The following is a 26,115-nucleotide window of genomic DNA, read 5'->3' as shown; positions in this document are numbered from 1 at the left end:
AATTCTAGCCATTTCAAAAACAAGACTAAAATCACCAAGAATGTACTTTACACAATTTATTCTCCAACAGCATGGTTACCTCAACACTATACAGTGAATCTGTCGTCTCTCGCAGTCTTGCTCTAGTTAATTCTAGTTCTTTCTGGAGTATTTCCTGAGCTTCTTGAAGACTGGAGATGTGTCCTTCTGCAGTCCCAAGGCCTTGTTCACTTTTTCGTACTAGGTCTTGCAAACGACACACCTGTGACATTACAAAAAAATCTGTCATTTCCATAATTAAAAGTAATGGCAGCCAAGCCATCCCGGTGTTTTTCAGTGCTCCCTAATTCTGAGCTAGACAAATTTTTAGTTGCACTGCCTGTTCTACTTTAATATCACTTGATGTTTCTGTATTTAAAAACAAATTCCTGTAATGTTATAAAAGCAAAGACCCAATTAAACAATTTTTACAAGCAATAAAAAAAAATATCCAATGTGTGTCTGATGCACATTGCAAGGAAAGGGGCTACATAAAAGATTTGAAATTGCCTGTAAGTTTACTGTGAGAGAAAGCATGTTTTAAGCACATTAACGAGAAATTTTTCAAAATACATTAATCTAATTTATATACTAATTTGTGCTAGGGTGGAAGTTTCTCTGTTTTTAGATTACTACCTGTCCAGCCTGTTTAAAACTCAACTTAGCTACTGTAGAGTATAATGTAATAATTTCCTTAAATGCTGTGTAACAATACTCTCTTTTTTTCTGCCTGTTTGTGCTTTAGCACAACAACCCATCTGTAAAATGATGATACAACACTCATTTGCTCCAAATAAAAATATGAGAGACTGAACACTGTTCACCAGCTACAGGAAAGAAGAAGCTTTTTAAGTTATGTAGGTTAGAAAAACAGAAAAATTAGAGGCAGGGAAGGACAGAGAACAGCAGCTAATTGGAAGTGCATTTTTTGCCAAAGCAATGATCCATGCTATTGCCTTTGAATGTTGAGAGAAAGCCATTCACAATGGGACAAGGGTCACAGGAGAAGACTAGCCTTTGGTTTACAGGCATGGACAGGTAAGAATTACAACCATTCTTCCTGTTTGTTAGAATAATTACATACAAATACTATTTATAATATACACAGAGACACCACCACTCTCTCCCAGAACTCTCTCCCTCTGTCAACAACCTGCAAAGTGTTTAAAAAGAGGAACTCCTCCTTTCCTCTCAGAAAGGAATTCCAATTTTTTTTGGCATGAGAGATCTCAGTGAAAAACTCATGTAAACCTAAGCATTTGTCTCTGTGCTCCTCTGAGTCATATTCAAGCAACCAGTTCGAATTCCCTACAAAGCACTGCTACCTGAAGGAGAATCCCTACAAGAAAAACTCTCCCCAAACTGTATTGGTATCTTGGTAGTGCACTGCTGTCTCTGTAGCAAACCTCTTGCATCATATGAATAGCAGTCCTGTAGATCTAAAAGATATGGGAGCAGGCAGGAATGCCACTCATAGTGCTTAAGAGATATTCTGGTGTTGACAAAGCAGTGATGGAGGCTATTTAAAATGATCTTTAATAATATCATCGGAAATCCTTTGCATAGAGACAGCAAGTTCTTAGATCACTGTGCCAAGTGATACAAGCATATCAACATTCTAAAAGGCCTTGGCTGGTCCACAGTGAAAGGAAACAAATCTACAGAGTGAACAGCCAGTTTCATCCTGAGACATGTGGGAAAGCCAGTCTTGACTTAACCCGAACAACCAAAAAAAATCTCTGGCAAGTATTTAGGATTACACTGCTCTTAAATAGCTTAGTACTAGAAGCAAGCCTAATGAGGCTTCAATCTTCCCTCATCCTTTAGCTAAGACAACCGCCACCAGAAAGTCTGTCAAAAAGAAAAGAAGATGGCATGAGTTCAAAAGCGGCTTTCTCAGCAGGGAAAACAGAACTGATCTAGAATCCACAGAAAGTAATGAAAACAACCTACTGTTAAATGACTTCTGTAACTTAAAGCAAACAAAAAAAAAAAAATGAAGCAACAGTAGTAATGTTAGAGCTAAGCTAATGATGTGTCAGACACTCCACGGGGAAGCTTTTTCTAGGTCAATGAAAACATTGAGAAATTGTTGTTAGTTGTCAAAACAGGTCTAAGGCCAAGCTGTGGTTGCAACTGAAGAACTTCTTTCATGTGCTCAAGATAAACATAGCAATGAAATAAAACATATCTCCTCTATACTACACTGAGGGGATTTACAGACTAACCCAAATTTATTGCATGTATGTTTTCTCTCATTCTTTCACTAAGCAAAATATATGGTATTACATTTATCCTGGCACAGGGTTGTATATAAACTCGAATATTGGACAGCAGCTGGACCTAACTCCCTGTTTTAGTCTTCTGTTCTTTGCTTTGCTTCTGGTTAACTCAGCAAGCTGATGAATTTTCCAAGCCTGAATTTGATAGCAGTTGAATTACAGAAACTCATTCTTAAAACATTTGAAGTTATTTCCTTCAAGGAAGAAGAAAGTTTATTGCTCATGAACCCAAGAGAAATTCACAAAGAATAGCTAAATTTAAGCCTACAGTGTTAGATGACAATAGAATGACAATAGTGCTCTACTCAGATCTAACAAAAAAATAAAGAAAAAATACAATAAAGAAGTTAAAGCTAAAAAGAAATAACTAAAATTCCAGTAATTTTTGAACGGAAAAATAAAGCTGTGTATGATGTTAAGGTACATAACAAATTTGAATGCAGGTAAGCACATTCTTAAAAGAGTAGTTCCAGCTTAAACCTGCACCTTCTCTAAGCTCTGAAACAAAGACACTGGCAACCCTCAGGAGGGAGAACTCTCCTGTTTAAACAGCTATTCACAACTGACTAATCAGCAGAGCTGCTGAACTGTGAAGATGGGAGGTCCAGCTACTCTGGTAGTGTACAGTCTCTGGCATATCCATCTATCTGGTAGTCCTACTCTGAAAATACATGTTAATATTTATGTTCAGAATATATACCTTAATACATAATAATAAAATACATCATAGTTTTATTTATATAGTAATGTATCAATGTATTATTAATACAGTAATATATATTAACAAATAAAATCTATACTTTAATAAATTTATCTACACTTTTGGAAGGGCAAACTTCCTCACTTAGTATATTAAAAACAGGCAGGTTTTTTTCTTAAGCTAGTTTAGCATTTGTGCAATTTTCAAGTCACCAGAATGAGACACCTGCTCTTTCCAGATGTTGTACAGGATAGAAAGCAGCAATGGAAAATGCTGCTGAAAAATAATACTTAAATTCATGCTTAAGTCTCTCTTAAAGCACACACTGAAATCATGCATAGGGCTTACTGAACAATAAAGCTGGTGAAATATTTTCCTGAAACAAGGCAAAAGTTCCAGGGAAAAATGGTTTGATGTTTTTGATACCAACAGAATGTACTTCTAGTTTCAAAACATTGTATTATGAAAAGGTGGTGGTTTCCAACTAAAAAAATTGAACCTGTCTTGAGATATGATACATTTAATGTCAATTGCATCTATCAGAACATAGCGAATAATTTGAGTCTTACTAAAAGTTTTTCATATCATCTTTTGATGAAAATACATGAAGACAATTCACGAGTCAGGAAACTGACCAGAATTTATGATATGCCAATCATAACCAAATATGGGTTTACATGCAGTTATATTTCCCTCTCTCCTGACATATTTTGTGTAGAGGGACTAAAAGAATTAAAGAATGAGAAGATAAAAAGAATTAAAAATAACGAGCTGTTTACATCTCTCTTGCTTTGGTAATTTTGTAAAGGACAATGAAATCATTGCTCAGAGGAAGTCAACTAACTTGCCACTTTCCACTCTAAACAGAAGTAAGGCATTGAACACTCAACAGTATAATCCTAGACCTGTCTAAGATCACTATTGATGAAATGTGGTAGCTGAAACAAGCAAGTTAAGTCCTTGCCTCCTGATTGGCAGAAGTCAGCTTCGTTGTCAGCTCTTCCTTCATGTTTTCCAGCTGCTGTCGGAGCTGATTCTTATCATCCTCCAAATGCAGTTTTTCCTTCTCAAACTGCTGCTCCAACTCCTTCAGAAACAGGAAAGGTGAAAGAAATATTAAATACCTGCCATACCGTCATTGCAAAATACAGGTCTACACACAAAAACAATTCTAATTCTAATATTTGTGATCTCAACCCTTTCCTTAAACTATTAAAGCATGAATATTTATTTCCTTTTACAACAGGTCTTAATTTTTCAGTTTATTTTATGATTTAACATCTTTTATTAATCACAAAATAAAGATAAACAGGAATTTCCTCTTAATTACTTCTCAATTACCAAAGGCTTTAAAACAGTACCTACAGTTTTTCAGTCTAAGCTGAAAGAAAAAATTTTCATTTTGGTAAAATTACACAGATAAATCTGCATGTCATTCAGCCTTTACCCATCTATTTCCTAAAAATAATCCCCATAGGAAAAAGTAAATCTTAAAATCCAGATTGGACTCTGAAGTTTTTCAGAATGTTACGATAAATGAAAAAAAATGCCCCATACTATCTATAAAATTTATGCATAACCAAAGGAGACCAACAATTACTTTTCAATTTTAACTATATGGAAAGAATCAAGTAACACCCTTGTTTTCATTCAATCTTTATGATGTAATAGCAAAATTCTCAAAACTGCTGGATAAATTATATTTCTCTTACAAGAGGCTATGTTGTGTGCATATATATACACACATAAATTTTAGAAACAATAATATTTTTAAGGAAAATTATAAATGTATACTTCAGCTTTATTAATATTCAGAATACATTTTCAGGAAAACAATTTCCTTCACAAAATACTTCAGAGGAAACAGGTTAAAATTGAGAATTGTATTACATATTTCAGTGAAATATACTATATAACTCATAATAGCGCAAAGTTTTAGTGAAGAAAAGTAAGGTTGCCAAGCAAGGTCCTCCAGATTCATGTCATACAATGATTCAAGGTTCTCCATCAAGCTAGAAGCTCTTTTATTAACTCATTCCTAGGGGCTCAGCTGAAATGCAAGGCTTAGCATTGATTCAGTGCCTCTATACAGACCTGGGCTCAGGTTTCTGAAAAATCAGTATTATCTCAGAAACAGCCATGAAAATATATAGACCAGAGCCAGCCTGAAACAAAAAGTACAGCTGGAAGTATTGGCAAAATTGGGGAGAAAGGGAGAAAGAATTGAAGTATTAAAGAGGAAAAACAGTCACTAAAAGATATAAAATTTGTCCAAGGAAATCCAAGGTTTCCTGCTGCAAGACAGTAGTGTAGTGTCACCTAGCCAATTCCAAGAAGCAACAGAGGCCAAGTCTTCCTCTTCCAAACCCAAAGATGCCTCAAGTGTTTTGCAGGGCATGGTAACCACATTAAGCAGCTTGCTAGCTCTAGAGCTGCTTTAGGGTATGTGGGAGGCAACGAATAATTTCTGCATACACTGCTTGCACAACCTCTTCATCCATGGTAGAAGTTGGACAGAGAGACAAAACAGGGAGTTACACTGTCACTAACACATTACTAAACAACATAACAAGCGCCTGCCTTCTTCACTGCATCCACATGAGTCAACACATGGGATAAATGCTTCTTGCTCAGTGAAACTTCATCAATTTGTCTTGTTCATACTGAAATCTGCTGTCTGCAAAATTCCACTGGTGCTATTTAGACCCTATTCTGACAACAGAGTAATTATTTCTCTGATGATACTTGTCAGTACAGCTGTGTGGTACTGCAAAATTATTAGCAACTCTATTTTCATGATCCTCCTGATGCCATTTTTACAGCTCATTTTATAGATGGAAATACTGAAGCAAAAAGAAATATTCGAGCTCTTTTTGAGCCCTACTCTAATTCTGCTGAATTCTCTTCTATTCCCTAGATGCATTTCCCAAGCTTCCATTCCCAATGAATCCTCATGTCCTCTATCCCAAGGTTCCTGGTACCATGCTTCTTTCTCATACAAAATTCAACACTGTTCCGCATTTAAGCCTGACTGTTTTCTTCCTTGGATTACTTGATCATCACAACATGTGCTTAGTGAGACAGGTTTGACAGAGGAGACAGTGAAATCTGATTAGATTTACAATCAAAGTGATTGAGATTGACTGAGATCTTGATCCTAACATCTCTCTATAGCTAGTTTTTCCTTGTTAAAATCCTTTAACATTTCCCACACTTAAAGAGGTATTCCCTATTTAAACTAGCTTATTGATTTAAGAAAAAAGGTTTGTGATCTCCTTTTGTTTTATTCTCCACATTATTTTAGTAACAAACAAAAGAAAATGAACCCCACAACTTACTGAAATTAAAAAAAAAATATACCCAGAAACCCTAACAGGCATTGTCTTAATAACAGGCATGTTTAAAGTTTTGAAGAAAGTAAACCTGAAAGATCAGATGCATATCTGTCTGCGAGAACTACTTCAATTACTGGGTGACAAAAAATATTTTGGATATACTAAAAATTGAACTAAGAAGCAGCATACCAGTAAAATTTACAAAAACAAACCAAATCTCTCTGAGATACAAATCACTAACTACAACCATGTTCCTTGGTTGTAGTTAGTGTTGGGCTCCAACAGGTATGTTTCCTGTGAATACATCAAAAGAAATATAACAAATCCTTGAATTAAACGCTTAATCCTGTATTTCCTGTATAAGGCAAAATTTGTGTATAACACACATACAATCAGAAAAGGAAATAATAATTCAAAAATGGGCCTCTCATTCTGAGAAAGAAAAGGCCAGATTTGTGAAACAAAAAAAAAAAAAGTATAAAAAACAGCAACAGCTTTCAGTTTTAAATGTATAATTGCTGGAGAGCGAGGTATTGTGCAGTACATAATTTTATGATCCAAGCTCAGAACAGCTGTTGTCATCTTCTGAGTATACGTATAGCCAAGTCCTAATAAAATACCTTTCTGTACTTCTGGACTGTCAATGAAAATTTCCAATAAATGTTAGAATAATATGATCTTCCATCTCCTTAAGAAGAACGGATCTTGCTATACCAACCCTTCTAAATATGGGTCACAAACTTCAGGAAAACAAAACTATTACACTTGAAAATGCATTTGTATAAATGGAAAATTTCTCTTCTGTATGCAGACAAATTACAGTGCTTTTTTTCCCCCAAGATATTTGTTGTTTTTCTAAAGGTTAAGTAGTTTCTTCAGAGGACTGCAGGTAATTCCAAATTAAATCTGCCATAAAAAAACCCCATGCAGTACAAGATGCAAACTGTAACAGTTGCTTTTTGTTTGATGACTAAGAAAATAAGAACATACCATCTGCAGTTTCTTCTTATCCTTATTAGCATTACTGTGTGCAGCCTCAATTGCAGTATGGTGTTTCCATGCCAATTCTTCTAAGGTCTTGGAATGAGCCTCCTTTAACTGTGCAGCCTCTCCTTCTAATCTTGCTTGTAATTTTACCAGCTCCTTCTCATAATATTCACGTTGTGTTTCCCGTGCTTCATTTACTTTCTATAAAGTACAGGAAAAGAAATCTATTCAATGGCAAAAAATATGAACAGTAGGAATAAAAAAAAATACAAAATATTACTGATGACATAAATCTGCAAAAAATGAACTTCCATATGAAACAAATTGAGCAAACACTAAGCACTGACTACAAGATTCAGTAACCAAAAAGGCAATTTTAAAAGATCCATGCAAAACAATATATACTTACTAAAAACCTAATTTTTCCTCTGTTTAATCTGGGAAAACAACAATCTAGTATCAAGACTATAGAGAAATTTCTGTTTAGTATTTTCAAACACGTTCAATGCATTTTCAGGAAACGTCTTTTTAAACTGTTCTTTAATCATTTCACATTTGTCCTTCCTCAGACAATTTAGATATTAGGCATATACACACAAGGTCATAAATCAAATTATATTGTTAAAACATTGTCCAAAGCAGTTTGAATATTCCATCTGACTTCCCTCTAATCTCACTTTACATTCTATATTAGTCATTCTTTGTTGCTACATGACATATACTTCAAACATTCTGGTCCTAGTCTAGTCATATCAAACAAAAATTAGAGTATAATTTTTTTTCTGAGAATCCTAGGTTTTTTGTTTATTTAACTAAAGCCAGTAAGCTGTTTAACCTTCTCCAATGCCAGAATTTGCTGCCTTTGTCGCTCATCCAGACTCTGAGTTTTGCTTTGTAATAAATTTCTTTCCTCTTCCAGCTGGGTCAATTTTTCCTTTAATCTAGACTTTTCTGATTCCAAGTCTCTGATTGTAACTTCTTGAGTCATTTGAGTAGCTTGAAGCATTCCAATGTGACCTAAAAACAAAACAGCTCTTTAAAACCTCATAGTATTGGTTTCATGCAATTGAAGTGCACATTCATAGTCCAGTGATGGTACAAATCTAGTGGAAGCTTGCATATGAATCTCCCTTGCAAGCTCTCTATTCACTGCAATACTTATCTTCCTCTCCGCTTCTCACTTGTTTAGTTTCATAGTAAAATGCCCAACAACAGTAGAGCACTTGGTGCTGGGGCTCTTTTTCATTTCAATTTTCCTCGGTCAAAGTGCATGCTGTCTCCAGAGGTAAGCAGAAGTAGGCAATTCTAAGAACCCTGAAAACTAATCCCACCTAAACCTGAATATTTCTCTCCTAGAATAAGATAGATAACAGAAAGTGAAACACTGATATCTAAAGATAAACATGTCCTTGTTTTATCAAACTCATAATTTAGCTGGCATACGAGAAACACAGTTTTATCTGCTGTAAAATTTATGTAATTACATTTTATTTTGCTAAAGGGATATGACTAAAAGACATTAAAAAACTCTCTAAAGTATGATCTAAGTACTTGTAGGTTGGAAGCTTCCTTTTAATTTCTTTATATATTAAAAAAAATAAAGAAGAAGAATTTCAAACTATGCAATATAAATATCTGTCCTTCACATAAGTTGACAAAGGCTTATGACTTCAGAAATTTGTCTGCTCCTCTTGTCTGCTCCTCAGTCAGGTAATTGACTAAAGCAGTGAAATTTGTTATCTTGGGAGAGGCTTTGGAGTGAATAGAAGACTGTTTAGAAAAAGAGAATTCTTCTAGTTTGGTCCAACTGAAAGACGAGAGGTATTGTTTACTCAGAATAATTTTCTGCTGTTTTTTGTAGTCTCAGTTTCTGGGAAAGACTGTTGTTTCCCTTCCCATTTTATTACAAGCTTCAAAAATGACAGATTTCATGAAAGTTCAGTTTTATAACAGAGCATTGCTTTTAAATTTAAGTCACTAAGGAATACCTATGAAAGTGGAGTGTGTGCTGTTTCTCACATGACAAAATCACTTCATGATTCATTTCCATTTATTGTTAAAAGCAAGATGTGCCAAAAAAGGAAACTGTTTTAGCCTTTGTTGCCTGGGGACACAGATGTGAAGGGAAAAGCCATGAGATATATAATGAAATTTGGAAATTAAAAATACCTCAAAATTAATAGTAACTTCATTAAAAATGCACACCTCTAATTGCACTAAGTCCTGAAGAATTCCACATTTATTTTGCAAAACTGAAAACTGAAGAAGGAAGACTTAGGAGGATGGGAATGTTTAGGTTCTGTAACATTTTTTAAAAATCCTTATTACAAAAGTTCAGCCATTTAAGAAAGGTATTTTCAAACCCAAAATTTTATAATGTAACAAGAAGAACAATAATAGGAGAATTTTCAGTTTGTCATACAAGTATGTCATACATATTTCATTGTAAGCATACACACACTGATCTAGAGCTTTTGTCCTAGCAATACCAACACACAAGACAGGTTTCCCACTCCTGATGCTCTACAAAAAAGGTATGAAATGCAGCACTTTCCTTACAAGCTAGGAATCTCAGGATAAATGGAAGAATATTTTAAATGCCCCAAGGAGACTAAATAGAGGGTTCAAAAATTGCAGTACCAAGGTAAACATTCTTTATGGTACTTCAGAATTAAAATTCCGTTTCTTTGAGGAAGAGCTTCTGACAGTGTGAGATTAAAAACCAAGGAGATGGCAGTGAGCCAGTGTCAAAAACCATTTCCAAACAGGCTGGCAACCAACTACACCACATGGCAATGGCTTGGTGGTAGCACTGCATCAGGGATCCTGACTCTTGTTGCGCAGCAAAGCGCTGTAAAAAAAAGATGCACTGCTGACAGCGCCACCGAGCTTGGCAACAGCACAGACACACTGGGACTGTTGGTAAAGCTGAAAACCCCAGTGCCAGGGGAGACCAGGGCTGGCCTCAATCACAGGCTAGCTGACTCCATGCCATCAGTAATACGGAAAATCCACCTGGGTGTTTATTTCCACTACATTTGGGGTGGACTGGTGAAACCTTCCCATGCTTCTGTCTAAGGAAGGAAACAGCAGAGGTTTTAGAGTGTATGAGAACACGGCTCTCATACAGTCATGAATTTTTTTATGGCTGCGTCACAAAACACCTTTTGGAGGGCCAGATTCTCATTTTAAATACTCTCAGCAGCAAGCCTTTTCCTTTTAGCTGTTTCATCTAATAGGACCTTGCAGTCTTAGGCTCCTGCTGGTCACTATATTGTTCCAACATAAGGCCTAGACTACTCATGGGCTTGTGGTAATTTGTGTGGAAAACAATCAGGAATTGCTATAATTGGTCTAGTTCAACAAGACTAAAGACAAGCCAGGGGCCCCTTTTTAAGCCCAAGACCCTACCTATTGTATAGTTGTCCAAGTTCAAGTACTGGGGCCCACGCCTACTACTGAGCACACTAGGGAAACAATGCTAAAGAGGGAAAAGAAAGCTGCATGTGTTCAGCCAGGTCTTAAGCTATTCTTTGTGCCTTTCCACATGCCAGCAACTACAAAGGAGCAAATAAAGCAGCTATAGAGAAAACATTAAAGGATTTATTATTCAATAAGCTGCAAATCTTCTGAGTAAGTATAAAGCAAAGTACCACAGCATCACCAAAAAGAAAAGACAACTGAAAAAAAGGTGAAAGAACAGGAAGCATGGCTCAGTTACTATGTGGAGAACAGATATAGAGCAGAATTGTTCTGTAGAAGTGCAGTTCCAAGGCCTGGAAGATATGTGCATGCCATAAAAAGTACAGCATTTGGACAAATGAGTATACAAAAAAGGAAATTTTAGTACAATGCATGAGATCGCAAAAAGTTTTAAAACCCCAAAACTTATTGGAGAATTCTATGGGAAGCATTAAACAGTCTTTAGGCATTCTAAACCTGCATGAGGTTGACAGAAAAAGGAAAGGCTAGAATAAAGGGATGAAGTTTGTTTCCAGATAAAGTTACTGACATACATACTGGCTTTGAGAACAAGATCAGTAGCCTGCTGCTGTAAGCGCTCTCTAGCAGCTGCAAGTTCGCTTTCCACTTCTTTGTGTTTGCTTAACAATGACATCTCCTCCTCCTTCACATCATCTAGCTGTTTTTGAAGAACCTAGAGGAAACACGAATACCTGTTACCATCGTATACAATCATGTCAATTTAAATGATCATTAGGTTAAAAGGTACAGAAGAGATCTTTCAGCAAACAAGCTTTATTCACACAAGAGCTGAAATAGTCCAATATTATTGCCATATTCATTGTATATTATATGTAATGCTTCAAAAATACTTCTTGAAGAACAAGATAGTGGGTACATAGCATGACAGGAACGCATAACAAATGTGACAATACTGAAAAAGGTTTATGAAAAAATAAAAACTATAAAATGGTCCACAGAGTTTGGGGGTCAACTTTAAAAAACTAGTTTCTGGAATTTGATAGTTTTTTCACATTAAAGAATACATTATGTGTTCACAGCAGTTTACTTTACTTGCACTTCATTGCAACTCTGAGTGTTTAATACAGACTCAAATGAAGCAACGTGTGGAGATACATAAAATGAGAGCTGGGCAATGACTTCTATCAAACATTCCCAGGAGTCACTATTGGGACCAGCACTTTTTAGCATTTTTCTCAGTAACATGGGCAGTGATATCAGGTGCACCCTCAGTGAGTTGGCTGACAACATTAAGCTGAGTGGTGCAGTCGACACGCTGGAGGGAGGGATGTCATCCAGAGGGACCTTGGCAGGTGGGACTGTGCAAACCTCACTGAGTTCAACAAGGCCAAGAGCAAGGTCCTGTACCTGGGTCAGGACAATCCCAAGCACAGGCTGGGTGGAGATTAGCCCTGGGGAGAAGGACTCTGGGACAAAAAGCTCAATATGACTTAGCAATGTGCACTCATAGCCCAGAAAGCCAATGGTGTCTTGAGACGCATCAAAAGCAACATGGCCAGCACATCACAGGATGTGATTCTGTCCCTCTACTCTGATTTTTTTAGACCTCACCTGCACTACTGTCCAGGTGCAGGGGCCCCAACACAAAAAAGACAAGAACCTATTGGAAAAAGTCCAGAGGAGGCCACTAAATCAATCACTAAATCAATCAGGGTTGGATTACTTCTCTTATCAAGACAGGCTGAAAGAATGCTCAGCCTGGTGAAGAAAAGGTTCTTGGGGAGACCTTTGAGCAGCCTTCCAGTATCTAAAGAAGGCCTAAAAAGAGAGCTGGAAAAGGACTTTTGACAAACACATGTTGTGATAAGACAGGGAGGAGTTGCCTTAAGTTGAAGTAGCATAGCTTTAGATTAGATATTATGAAGAAATTCTTTCCTATGAGGGTGATGAGGCACTAGAACAGGTTGCCCACAAAGGTTGTGGACTCCCCATCCCTAGAGGTGCTCAGGGCTGGATGGGACTAAGCAAGCTGGTCTAGTGAAAGGTATATTAGACCATGGCAGAGAGTTTGGAGCTAGATGATGTTTAATGTCCCTTCCAACCCAAATTATTCTATAGTTCAATGATTCTAAACTTTTATTGTGTCTCAAATCAGATGTACTGATTCACAATAGCATATCTTAGATAGCATAATGTATTCTAGCCGTGTAGGAAGGAAAAAAAAATATTGTTCTGGTTCAAAAGGAAATATAGTTCTTTTAATTCAAGTTACCGAAATAGTAAAGAGTCATTTCAGAAACTAAAGCAGAAGAGAGAACTGGGAAAAACACTGTACAAGACATGTAATGAAACAGACACCAGATGTGGTGAGATTATGCATTTGACCACCTCATCCACAATGATCAGAGTAGGACCTGACTTTAAAATCTGCTGCAGTTACTGTATTAGACTGTTCCTCTTCCTTGGGAACAAAAATCCTTTACTGCAAGAAAGATCAACATACAACCAGTTTCAGCTTCACTGCAGCTTTCCATAAATCCATTTCCTGAAGCCTCTTGCAGAAGAGGCAAGACATGTGAAGAAACTGACTGCAGGTCCCTCTTCACTATCCCCCTGCATCAATGTAGGGGAAGAGGTTAGAGAATTGGGAATAAAGTTAAGCCCAGGAAGGAGGAAGGGGTGGAGAGAAAGTGCTCTTTTAAGATTTGGTTTTACGTCTCATTATCCTACTTTGATTTGATTGGTAATAAATTAAATTCCTTTTTCCAAGTCAAGTCTGTTTAGCCAACGATGGTAAACTGATGAGTGATCTCTCCCTCTTCTTATCTGAACTCAGAAGCCTTTCATTATAGTCTCTCTGCTCAGCTGAGGAGAAGGGTGATAGAGCAGCTTTGGTGAGCACTTGGTATGCAGCCGGTCAACCCCACACACTAAATAAAACTATGTTGGAGTTTAACCCACTAAGCAACTAAGTATGACACTGCCACTTGCTCACTGCTGCCAAAGTGGGACAGAGAAGGGAACTGGAAGGGTAAAAGTGGGAAAACTAGTGGGTTGAGATGAAGACTGTTTGATAGATAAAACAAAAGCCACATACATACAAGCAAAGTAAAACAAGGAATTAATTCACCACTTCCCATGCGCAGGCAGATATTCAGCCATCCTCAGGAACGCAGTGCTCCATCAGGTTTAACAGTGACTTGGGAAGGCAAACATCATCACCCCTTCCCCCAGATTTATATACTGAGCATTATGTCCTATGATATGGAATATCCCTGTAGTCAGGTGGGGTCAGCTGTCCTGACTGTGCTCCATTCCAGCTCCTTGTAAACCCCGAGCCTCTTCACTGGAAGAGTGGGGTGAAAAGCCAAAAAGACCTTAACTCTGTGTAAGCACAGCTCAGCAGTAACTCAACCATTTCTGAATTACCAACACTGATTCCAACAAAAATCCAAAACATGGCACCCCACAAGCTGCTATGGAGAAAATTAATTCTACCTGAGTAAACTCTACTGAGTCAAACCCAGTAACATACTGAAAGAGTGTGCAGTACTTCAGATGCTGGTAGTGAATATATTGTTAATTAAACAATTAAGTTTAAAGTAGAAATATATGAAATAATTTGGAGAAGATGACAAGCAAGTATGAGTGATAGAAAATTAAGTTTCCACACTCCAATAACCTCAACCTAACAGCCACATGGAAAGACTACCTCGATAGGAAAAGAAAATTTACAGTCTTGGGAACAACATATCATCATTCTCACCTGAACATTGTTTTCTGCAGTACCAAGAGCCACCTGAAGTTTTTGGCATTTTTCCCGTAGACTGGCAGCTTCATCCTGAACCATTTGCAATTCTGTTTTAAGCTTCCCCAGATTCTTCCGTAACATACTTTCCTGGGTCTGAAATTCTTTTCTTAGCTCTACTTCTTTCTCTTTGCAAGCATGTAGACTTTCTGCCGTAAAAAGCTGAGATCTTTTCAAAGAGTCAAGTTCATGTTCATAGAAGGACTGTGCTTTGCTGAGTTTGCCTTCATAGTCCTCAATGAGCTTTTTTCTTTCCAACCTTAACTCTTCAACTTTACTGTTCAAGTCTTCCAGCTCCAGTCTATGCAATTCCTCCAGCTTTTCTTGCCCCTTACTTAAAGTAGCATTCTGATTCTGATGAGTCTTCAGAAGTTCTTGAATTTCAAGCCTGTGGGCAGCTTTTAAGTCTTCCAGAGCTGTTCGCTTGTCCTTCTCATACTGTACTTGCAACTGTATGAAACTTCGTAGCCTTTCCTCAAATTTCTTTCTGATCTCTTCTACTTCCCTTGACATAGTCACTACACGTTGGACATGCTGAGCTTCTGCACAAAGCTGCATATCTTCAACTCTATCCTTATATGCTTCAAATTCTGTCAAGGCCTGATGTTTCATCTTTTTGTGATCTTCCAGTGACTCTTCCAAAACCTGAATCTTTCTCTTGAGATCCATTTCTTCTGCCACTTTACTTTTATACTGCAAGATCTTCTCTCTGGTCTCTGCAAGAATTTGTTGGATTTCTTCTTCATGAGCATCCTTAAGGGCTTGGATAGCTGCTTCATGTTCATCATTTTTAGTGTTCAAAGCATATATTACCTGCAAACATGAAATATTATTATTATTATTATTATTATTATTATTATTATTATTATTATTATTATTATTATTATTATTATTATTATTATTATTATATGAGAAAAGGCATCCTGGTTATCTGTCAAATCCTAAGAAAAACATACCTAGGTACTCTGAAAGCTACTTCACCAATCTGGCTTGTTTTCATCACACAAATAAGACACCAAATGTTACTAAGGATGTAACTGCATAAATGTGGTATTAGTCATGATATTCTTATACATCTTACAGAGTAGTTTTTCTGTTCTTCTTAATTTTCCTAATGAAAACGTTGTCTTTACACCCGTGTTGTTGCTGTAAATACACCGGGGGAAAAAGCACATTTAAAAATACTAAATTTATTTAAAATAGTTCAAAGCACAGACTAAAAAAAAAATTGACAAGGTCTTCCGTTGGAAAATAATACAGTATCATAACAAGAAATTAACCTGGAACAAAGACCATATCTCAGATCCCTCCTTTCCAAATGCTACATGTTCTTAAATATTTAATTTCAGAAACATCTAAAATGCAAACACTATTTATTCTGGAACGTAATCTTGATGGTTGCCCAGATACAATTTCACTTTTGACAGCTTACCTAGTAAACATTCTGTGTATCCTAAGGTCTAAAGTCCCTCATAAGATAAATTCACCGACTTCCCAGCTCTAGTAATTCAGAAAAGATCAGGGCAGGGTAGCCAGCAATCTGGGGAGCCCAGGGAGCTAAGCAGTTCAAGAAGGCTGTGAAAGCAGTAAAACCATCAGTATTCAATGAAAGCTTCAAGATAACCAGATAACCAGATATATCCTAAGGGATGTTTCAACTACACCAAAACATCATAAATCATCATCTTGGTTTTTAACTAGGAAGTACAGACATGTCTGTATCTGTATATATCAGTGAATAAACTATGCAATACGTGGGGTTAATGTACAGTAAATTCACGAATACAAGCCGCACGGAGTATAAGCCGCATATCCGGTGTGTTGGCAACATTGATGTCTTTGTCAATAAATAAGCCGCACCCGGAATATTAGCCGCACTTTAGTTCGCCGCGAACTTTCACAAAGTCGTCATTTAGTAACACAATCGCGGGATCGCCGGGGCTTACTGGCTTACTGCCGACCTCGGAAACATTGTTTCCCAGTGAAAAAAGACACACCCTTTATTTACAAGCCGAAAAAGACAGGAACAATAGTGTGGTCATTTTGCGAGCATTCCCAATGGATCCGCGTTGCCTTTAAACAGCCGCTCAGCCACGCGGGCAGGCAGCTGAGCTCCGAGCGGAGCCACATCTCCGTGCTGGCACAGGAGCGGCCGCTCTGGCCCTCGCAGCCCCGCGGGGGGAGCGGCCGTTGTAGCCCTCGTGGCCCGCGGGGTGAGCGGCCGTTGTAGCCCTTGCAGCCCCGCGGGGGGAGCGGCCGTTTTAGCCCTTGCGGCCCCGCGGGGCAAGCGGCCCCGTTGTAGCCCTCGCAGCCCCGCCAGGTGAGCGGCCGCTCTGGCCCTTGCAGCCCCGTGGCCAAGTGGCCGCTGTAGCCCTCGCGGCCCCGTGGGGCGAGTGGCCGTTCTACCCCTCTCCCTGCGGGCTGAGCGGCTCCCCCAGCCCTCTCCCTGCGAGCCGATCGCCCACTTCATCCCTCTCCCTGCGGGGAGAGAGGCTCCCCCAGCCCTCTCCCTGTGAGCCCAGCCAGCCCCGTAGCCGCACAAGACTGAAAACACTTTAAAAAGTACAGAGAAATATCACACACTTTTATTGAACTGCCGAGGTAACTCGCCGAGGTAACTCACCCCGATAACAACCCCCGCCCCTCAGTAATGCCGCCATCCACAGGCAGGCAATAAGCTGTTCTCTGATTGGTTCATCGTCGGAACAACGGGAAACCATGGATTTCAAACTGTTTCGGCTCGGGACTGGACTGGTATGATACTAGGTAAGGGCAGATATCACATTTTTGTTCATAGATTAGCCGCACCCAAATATTAGCCGCACTTCTGGGTTTCCACCAAAATTTTTGTCTAATTACTGCGGCTTGTATTCATGAAATTACTGTAATCATTTGCTTCAAGAACTCCAGCAATTCCCCCCATACGTTCTAGATAAACAGGCAGCAGAGCTATAAAACACGTCTGGGAAAAAAAAAAAGTCTTCTGATTTGTGTAACTTGTGTATCTTAAAAAAATAACAAGATGCAACAAAAACAAACAGCAAAGAAGCAGCACAGGAGTTTCTTGTTTCACTGAGGCCAGAACCTAGACCAGTCCTTCATCAGCATTGAACCAGGCACCAGAGGAAAGTTGTGCTGACTTGCCCTCAAGGCTGGGAAATATAAAGAAGACACAAAATTGCTCTCCTGACACCAAGCAAAAGCCTCTGTGCACTAGAGAAAGTCTACAGTCAAGTGTTCAGATGAGCTACAAAGCTCAAAAGAGTTCTCATAACTGAAAGAACATATTCAAGACTTTGGTTGTGGTGTCTTTTGTTTGTTTGAACAAAGGTCCAGACACTTTATTCTAAATTTTATGCCTAAAATAACATACCCCATTCTGTTACCTGAGCCACAAAATTCCAAAAGGATAGGCTTTAGACAACAATTGAAAAGGAAAACAAAAAGAAAAGAAAAAGAAAAAAGTTCTGAAACAGCATTAGATGTAAAGAAACCTACCCCCCCCTACACTCACTTATCTTTATGGAAGGATATAAATTCCTTTATAACAAGGAATTAACTTTAAAATATTACAAAAAAACACTAACTCATTCTAATGCAAATTTTTTTTTTTTTTACATATGTATGTGCTATTTAATGGAAGAGGGGAAAAAGCATAGGTTTTTCCATAGGTTTAGCAATTTGTTTTTAGTATTACTTATGTATTTGCAAGTATCAAGGACACTTTTGGCTTTCTTCCTCCCCAGATAAAAAAATGGAATTAAATTTCCTATTCTGAAGGAGTTTCATGGTACAGAGACTCACAAAACTCTACCAAAACATTGCAAAAAATTGACAACTAACCCAATTGCAATTTCATTAGCAAAACCACAACTATCACTGAAATGCTCTTCAACCAAGGTTTCAACCTTTTATATTTTTACTGTCTTTGGTGGTGCCAACAGTAACTTCTGATCACAAACAGTATCAGCTATTGGATCCCAAAGGTTTGTTTTCCTGTTGGTTTAATGGCATCTAGTGTTCAACTTCTTGATTAATACAAAAAATGACTTGAAAACAGAGGGTTTGGAGTTTTTCTAAATGTTATGTGCACTATCTTGCACGAATAGGCCTTAGTTTCAGTTAGAGTTGGACAACGTAGTTTAAAAGGTCTTTAAAAGGTCTATAAAAAAATAAATCTCGCATTCAGGATCCGGTCATTATAATGAGCAATTGCAGAACACTAGGTCAAATCCCACACTCAAAACAGCCTTTGACTCCTGTCCTTGTGCACAGAAGTGCCATAATGTTCTTCACTTCAGGCAGTGTTCCAGTCTCAAGTTATACACCACTACAATCTGCAGAAAGTATAAATTAAAAAGCATTTTCAAGGGTATTATGATTTAGCAGTGGAAACCTCACTGAAAACTCCAAGTGAAAAATAAATCCATGTGCAATGCCATATTTGGGAGATATCTTTAAATTCTCATAATTTACTTGCTCCCTACTAAAAGCACTGAACAGCAACAAATTCAATTCAAATTCAAGCACAACTCATTCCCTAAATGGAGAGCATTCATATCTTATGGGAAATATAAAAATAAAATGCATGCAACTGAATGTTGCATCATAATATATGCCTTACAGCAGCCTGAATTCCAGCTCCATCAAATTACTATAAACCTCAATACTTTTAAAGAAATGGAATAGTTGTATCAGATTTTATCATGAGAATTTGATGCACTGTATTAATATAGGAATACAGGGGGAAAAGTCTGTACTAGCTGAAGCAAAAGCAACTTAACAGCACTTCAATGAAACGCAAACAGAAATTGAAGTACCTTGAAGCAAATGAATACATTTAAAGTTCTAGCTAAAATTAACAGTTCCTTCTCAAGTAAGTTTCTGAAAATTGAAAAGTAGTAAGGCTGCAAACATTGGAGGTAGATAAAACAAATTTTGCACTCTATTCTTAAATGAGAGCATGAAGCCTTGCTAAGCACGCTTGTAAATGCTTTTTAAAATGCTTTAAAAAAGACCAGCAGCATTTTTAGTACAACTGCATAATACTAAGAACCATAAACTGCTTATTTGAGTAATTTATATTTTTCCATCTCTACTCTAACTGTGCATAGCAATTATTATCACATGACAGGAAAAAAAAAAGTCATGCTTTACTGTATTTTCAGTCAGCATATCATTTCAGAGGGCTAGACAGAACCATACTCTCTAAAAGGATACTGAGATTGCCAGCTAATACTTTTATACAAAACAGTAACATAATTATTAAGAGGAATCTACTGAAACACTGTGTGCATTGGTCTGAAGAACTGCAACAGAGTAAGTCAGTATCAATAACAGCAATAACCTTGGTAATGCCAGTAATTATTGGATTGTTTAGTTGTGTTCTACATCGTAAGGTGAAACAAGTCAGTCCCTGGGCTAACTTTGGTGTTTTGAGCTTCATGGAATACAACAACAATTCCTGTTCCACACTGTTTGTGGCTGAAAGATAAACATTTGGCTGAGAAATATTTTTTACCCCAAACCAGATGCTGTGTTTTGGAAAGCTGACCAAACCTTACATGGTCAGGTGTACTTCGGTCATCTGCGCCTGCCAACAATTTAGTCAGGATAGAATGTTTTTCTAATTACAAATGTGTAATTCACCTTAGTTCTAGAATTGAATGCAAATTATTTTGCAGCACAGAAAACCATAGTCTATGATTCTATGAAAATATCCCAAAAAATGTGCATGGTTCATTTTCTCTAATTTCACATATAAAAAAGAGCTGATACCTACGAGAGAAAAACATCCTTACACATCTTACACAAATGTCAATCATGACTTTGGTAAACCTCCATTTCAGACTTGATGTGTGGGTCCCTTGGTCAGAGTACTGTGTTCAGCCTTGCTTAGGTAAACTCTTGTGTTCCCAGTGCTCCCAGAGTGCTGCTGCCTGAACACCAGTCTGAAACACCAGAGCCTCCAGAGGCATCTCCAGATTTTGTCAGTGCTGCCTGTCTCTGGAATGAACCACACAAGTACAGTACCAACAAGAAATGCTTGTTCATAACCTGCTAATGATTCAGATGTGGAGCAGCGAGCCTGACCCATTCTTGCTCTCTCTAGGTAGGCAAGAATTACTTCACATAGGAAGTAGTAACACACTGAGAAACAGTGACAAGTACAGCAGATTGCAAACAGAAAAGTTCAGTCTACAAAATCAGTAAGAAACAAAAAAATTGCAAGCATTATCATCAATTAATTTTATGTAGAAATGTTTCCTATATGATAGTCCAAAACAATTATATTTTTCTTGGTACAATGGGTATTGCACTATTTTTTCCCCTTTTCTTCCAGTTGACCAAATAATGTCATAAAATGAGACATATGTTATGTTTAAGCATTTAAAATTTACACATTATGATCAATTTAAGATATAATAAAGTACCCAAGTTAATAGCCAGGAAAAGTTTGTTTTACAGGACAAATTTATTCTTAGCACATTACAAGAATAGAATGAAAGTACTTAAAGCTACTTAAAACTGACTTTCAAAAAGCTGACCACAATCACAGAGTACAGTCTTACAAATATGTTACTACATACAAAAGTAGACAGACAGTTACAACATGTATAGAAAAAAAAAAAATCCAAACCTCAATACCTATGTATGCTCATCTTTCCTTTTTTTTTCTTTTAATCCCAATTTTAAAAAACCCATCAATTTATCTAGAAAGATATTTTGCTTCCTTATGGAAAAATCTCACAAATAGATGTTTGTCAGTCAAGATCTTTGTATTGCTGATAACAAACACAGAAACAAGCCTAGAACTTTAGGCCAGGATTTCTTAGACATCACAGAAAAGGTAGAAGGAAGACACTTGCTCTTCAGCTCTGTGGTTCATGGCAAGTCTTTCTAAATAGCTGGGCCAGTGCATTAGGGGAAAAGCACAATGAACAGGGAAGGGACAAATATGGTGTGCAGCTGTAAAAGGAGTATTCTCTGCAAATAGCAATTCCCCTCAAAAAGCTGGTCTAACTAGACCAGTCCTTCTTTGAGATAAAATCCACAGAGGGCAAGAACTTGAAATTATTTTCCTTAAAAAAATACACTTTAACATGAAATTAATTATTAAAATATCCTTTATGCTACTCAACAGTCTTCATGTGTTAGCTCAATTTATGCCTACATAAAATTCAGTATTTTATTCCTTTAGAAACTCTGAACACAAATACTGGATTCTTTTTACTACAGCAACTTGTTTTCCAAAGCAATCTCTAATGACTTTAGTTTACAATTACTTATTTACAGAATGACACTACGAAGCTCAACATAATCTCTAAGTATTGAGCATTAACAGATATCCACTACTATCTAGGGTTCTACCTTTGAATAACAAGAAAATTTTCATTTTCACACTTATTGATAGACACTTAATTTTCTGTAAAAGAGGATAAGTCCAAGGTCATGCACTGCTCATCAACATCTACACCGAGAATAAAACACAGGGAAAAAAATATTTTTTCATTTTCAGGTTTCCTGATGTTTAATACTACATATAGTAGGTATAACAACTCACAGGGGCACACATACCTAGAGGAGCTTTCTTCATGCTCCTAAATACATGCTCCTCAAGTACAGTAATTGCACGACCATAAGGCGCACCGGACTATAAGGCGCACCTCCGGGAGTCGGCAAATTTCACAACTTTGTACATTATATAAGGCGCACCGGACTATAAGGTGCACTTTTTTTTTTGCCGCAAAGATCCGTGCCGTGTGCAACAAAGTAACGAATTAGTAACGGAATCCTGCGATCATGGAGTTAACTGGCAGGTGCTCAATGTGCAAACATTTTTCACAGATTGGCGTAGGCTTTCAAAGGCAGCCCCAAGCGCCATCCCCGTGCAGTGGGCCTTGGCACTCCTGCCTGCCCCCAGTGCCGGCTGGCGTGGTTTGGCGCAGCCGCGGGGCCACCTCCCCCTTGCGGCTCCATTCTGTTGTGGTGCTGTTCCCCCTCGCGGCTCCGCAGAGCTGCTGTGCCGTTCCCTCGCTCGGCTTAGCGCTCCCACCGGGTCACTTGTCCCTCGCTCGGCTCGGTGCCGCCGCCGTACCGCCTGTGCCTCGCTCGGCTCAGCCCTCCTGCCATGCCGTTCCCCCTCACGGCTCCGCTGCCACCGCCCTGCTGCCAGTCCCTCGCTCGGCTCGGCGCTCCTCTTGTACCACCCGCCCCTTGCTCAGCTCGGCGCCACCGCTGTGCCGCCTGTCCCCCACAGCTCGGCGCTACCACCGTGCCCCGTTCCCCCTTGTGGCTCCGCAGTGCCGCCTGTCCCTTGCGCCTCCCCCTTGCGGCACAGGGCTCCCGCGGCTCAGTGGGGTACGGGGCTCTCACAGCACCGGGACTGCGGCGGCTTGGGGGGCGGGGTATGGCTTCTGCGGCTCGGGGCGTTCATGGTTCGCACTTCCGGGTTGGCAAATTTCTGAACTTTGTCCATTATATAAGGTACGCCGGACTATCAGACACACTTCCAGGTTCAGGGGAAAATTTTAGTCAAAAGGGCGCGCCTTCTAGTTGTGAAATTACTGTACCTGCAATCTGATGTGCTGATAATCCATTTCTACTTTCAGAACTGCCAAGCACAGATCAGTATCATGTTTAACTAGACCTATAGTCCTTCCTGAGTTTTGTTTATTTGTGTACAGCCCACACTGAAATATTAACTCTCTTGAATTGTCTGAAAATCCTACTGGCTTAAAAGATCTGCTTGCATTTACAGCTCAGCATGTTTATAAATTATTACAGTGCCTGTACCTTAAAATTTAATTATCTGAAAAAGGCATGCCACAGCCCAATTAATTGTGGGGCAGGAGATGTCCTCATTCAAAGAAGAGGTGCAGAGCATGCCTCGACACAGGGACAGAGTGGGCGGCGTAGCTGAATGTCTTTCATTCACTGTGGCCTTTCTCCTTCCCCTAGAGTTGTACCAGACAGCAAATGAGAGGCTTTCTGGGAGCTCATCAGGAGATTTATACTACCACAGCCTACCTTGGAAATATGCACTTTGTCAGGAACAGGAATAGCCTTTATCAATCAGGTAGCACAAATCAAAATCATGGCAGCAGGTAAAAGCTACAGCAACAGAGCACTCTAATCAGATTCAGCAAGAGGAGTACGTTACCTGCCCCTCTTCTGATAGCCCAACACACTGAGCAGCAACATGAGAATGGAATTCACAAGTTCTGAAGCCGGGCAGTCAAGAGCAGCTTAAACCTAAGGCCTCAGGGCCAGGACACAACAGTTTGTGATCCAACAAGAGATTTTAGCAATCAGTAGTGAAGAACCAAGAAGAGGTCAAGTGAGCAACCAGGCCCTGTTGCTCCTTGTGCTCTAGAAGCTTCCAAGACTGGGTCTCACCAGTGAAATGTAACCATAGCAGGACAAAAGGGGATTTGACAGAGGCATCAGCACATATGTGAGAATGTCAGAAAGATTTGGGAGCAATCCCATTCCATTAAGCAGAATAAATATAATACTGGATACAGGGACAGATGGGATCCTGACATGGGTAGAAGAAAAATCCTTTTTTTGGTTATTTTGGATGTGCTGCAGAAAAGGGAAAAGTGGGATATTTTCCCCATCACAACAAATTATAATGGAACAAAGAATCTAATAACTGTACCCCATTTTCTGAGGAAGAAAAAGAACAGATATCTCTTACAAATATGTATCAAAATAAAATAAAACATAGAGGAAAAAGGAAGAAAAATACAGTTCACTTTAAAAAGGCTTTTAAAAGAATCATGACCTGGCTAAGGGGTGACAGACAGATACAATGCTGCACCACCCAAATCAGAAGGAATTTCTCACTGAGAGAGTTGTCAAGAATGGAAATGGCCTGCTCAGGGAAGTGGTGGAGTCACCGTCCCCAGAAGTGCTCAAGAGAGAACAGGACGTGGCTCTTAGTGTGGTTGATATGATGGTGTTTGGTCAATCTTGGATGCTTTTCCCCACATTAATGACTTTATGCCTCTATGAAATATGATGCAACCTTCGGAATAGCTTTAGCAGAAGCAAAAATTGAGGTGCAAAACAAGCAGTCGTGATGTCAAGCAAACAAGAAATACTGATTAAATAGGAAGAGGTATATCAAGGTAATATCAGAGGACTATGAGAGTTGGGGTGGGTATGCAGCTGAGTAACACTAGACATCTCTAGATAGTGGCCAAGATGGCCATTAAAGAATGCTGCAGACGGACAGGTAAGTGTCCAGATTGAATTAAATAATTTTCAGGAATAGAATACCTTAAAATTATATGTTTAAGCCAGAACAGAAATAATTTTTCCAGGAGGAGAGAAGTAGGCTTGAAGATCTTAACAGAAAGTCAAGAAGCAGCTGGATAGAAGCGAAGTGCAACCCTTTACTATAAACCAGATTAGGGGAGACATCACCATTAGTGCTTTGTATGATCTGGCACTTAATCCCCCACTTGGCTACAACACGACATCTATTTCTGAGAGAAATGCTCAGCTGTTCTAACACTGGCATTGCTGTCTCTAATGGAGTTACATAAGTTTGCAGGGTTCAGCAATCCAGTTGCATACATTTATGTTGTACTGTTCTCAAACAGAACCACTTCTAAGCAATATATCACCTGTGTAACTGAGACACTTAGTTTTGTTAGCTGCACATAAGTTTATTTTCTGTGACAAAGTGTAAAACCAGCTTACAGAATAAGTTAAAATAGAGTTCAACATAAGTTTCAATCTCATTATGACATCAAAAATATTTTCATGATGATAGGCTTCAATATAACACAAGAACACATTGAAGACTGTTGTGAAAGAGTGAAAAATGTTTAGAAACTACTGCAAAAGTTAGTTAGAACGGAAACAAATTCTAGCAGAAAACAGCTTAAATATTTTGTAATGGCCGTAGAAACCCTTATTTTTAAACTCAACCATACTTGTAAATCAAGTTGAGTGATGCTAAACCTCACACCTGCTTAACTGATAAGGAGAGCTCTATTATACAAATGTTACCAAAACGTAGCAGTTATTTACAATGCTTCCAAGACTACTTCAGCACCATGACTTAAAAATTATTTGTTCATTCCAAATCACCAGCATTGTCACAGAACTACATTACAGAAAATAGAGATGCCATCTCCATCTGCTTTAATCACCTGCTAGCTACAGTAAGTTCATCATCTCCTTTTCCAATTTTCTGTATTTAGTACCATCAAATTACATCCTAATGGTCAGTCAAGCCACAGTTAACAAAGCTGGAATTTTTTTTCCCATCAATGTAAATCAGAAATTTCTCTCACTCTATGTATTTTTAGAAGGAAAATACACTTCCTAATTCACCAGTTATTCCTTTTCTTTACAAAAAGCAGTCATATTACTCCTTGAAAAAACTATCTACAGAAGAAAAACAGCCTTTTGGTGCAAAATACGAGAGATGGCACTGAGGAAGTGAGTTGTCTGCAGCAGGATCAAATGCCTTAAAGGATGACTGACATTGAAGCAATGAGAGCCTAAAAGGATGAACAGAAG

General features: G+C 38.4%; 1 protein-coding gene across 9 annotated transcripts in view; it reads right to left on the bottom strand.

Annotated features, from left to right (window-relative positions):
* Positions 1-26,115, bottom strand: part of FAM184A (family with sequence similarity 184 member A) — a 76,148-nt gene that overhangs the window by 32,268 nt on the left and 17,765 nt on the right. For all 9 annotated transcript variants that reach the window (XM_033054235.2, XM_033054237.2, XM_033054238.2 and 6 more), the window contains exons 2-7: positions 14,533-15,387; positions 11,343-11,478; positions 8,158-8,339; positions 7,326-7,523; positions 3,965-4,087; positions 80-241 (exon numbers count right to left, since the gene is read on the bottom strand). In XM_033054235.2, the coding sequence (XP_032910126.1) occupies positions 80-241; positions 3,965-4,087; positions 7,326-7,523; positions 8,158-8,339; positions 11,343-11,478; positions 14,533-15,387 (1,656 nt within the window). The remainder of the gene's footprint in view (positions 1-79; positions 242-3,964; positions 4,088-7,325; positions 7,524-8,157; positions 8,340-11,342; positions 11,479-14,532; positions 15,388-26,115) is intronic.

The sequence above is a fragment of the Catharus ustulatus genome, chromosome 3 (genome assembly GCF_009819885.2).
Source record: "Catharus ustulatus isolate bCatUst1 chromosome 3, bCatUst1.pri.v2, whole genome shotgun sequence".
Lineage (NCBI taxonomy): Eukaryota > Metazoa > Chordata > Aves > Passeriformes > Turdidae > Catharus > Catharus ustulatus.
This window is presented reverse-complemented; position numbering and strand designations above follow the sequence as displayed.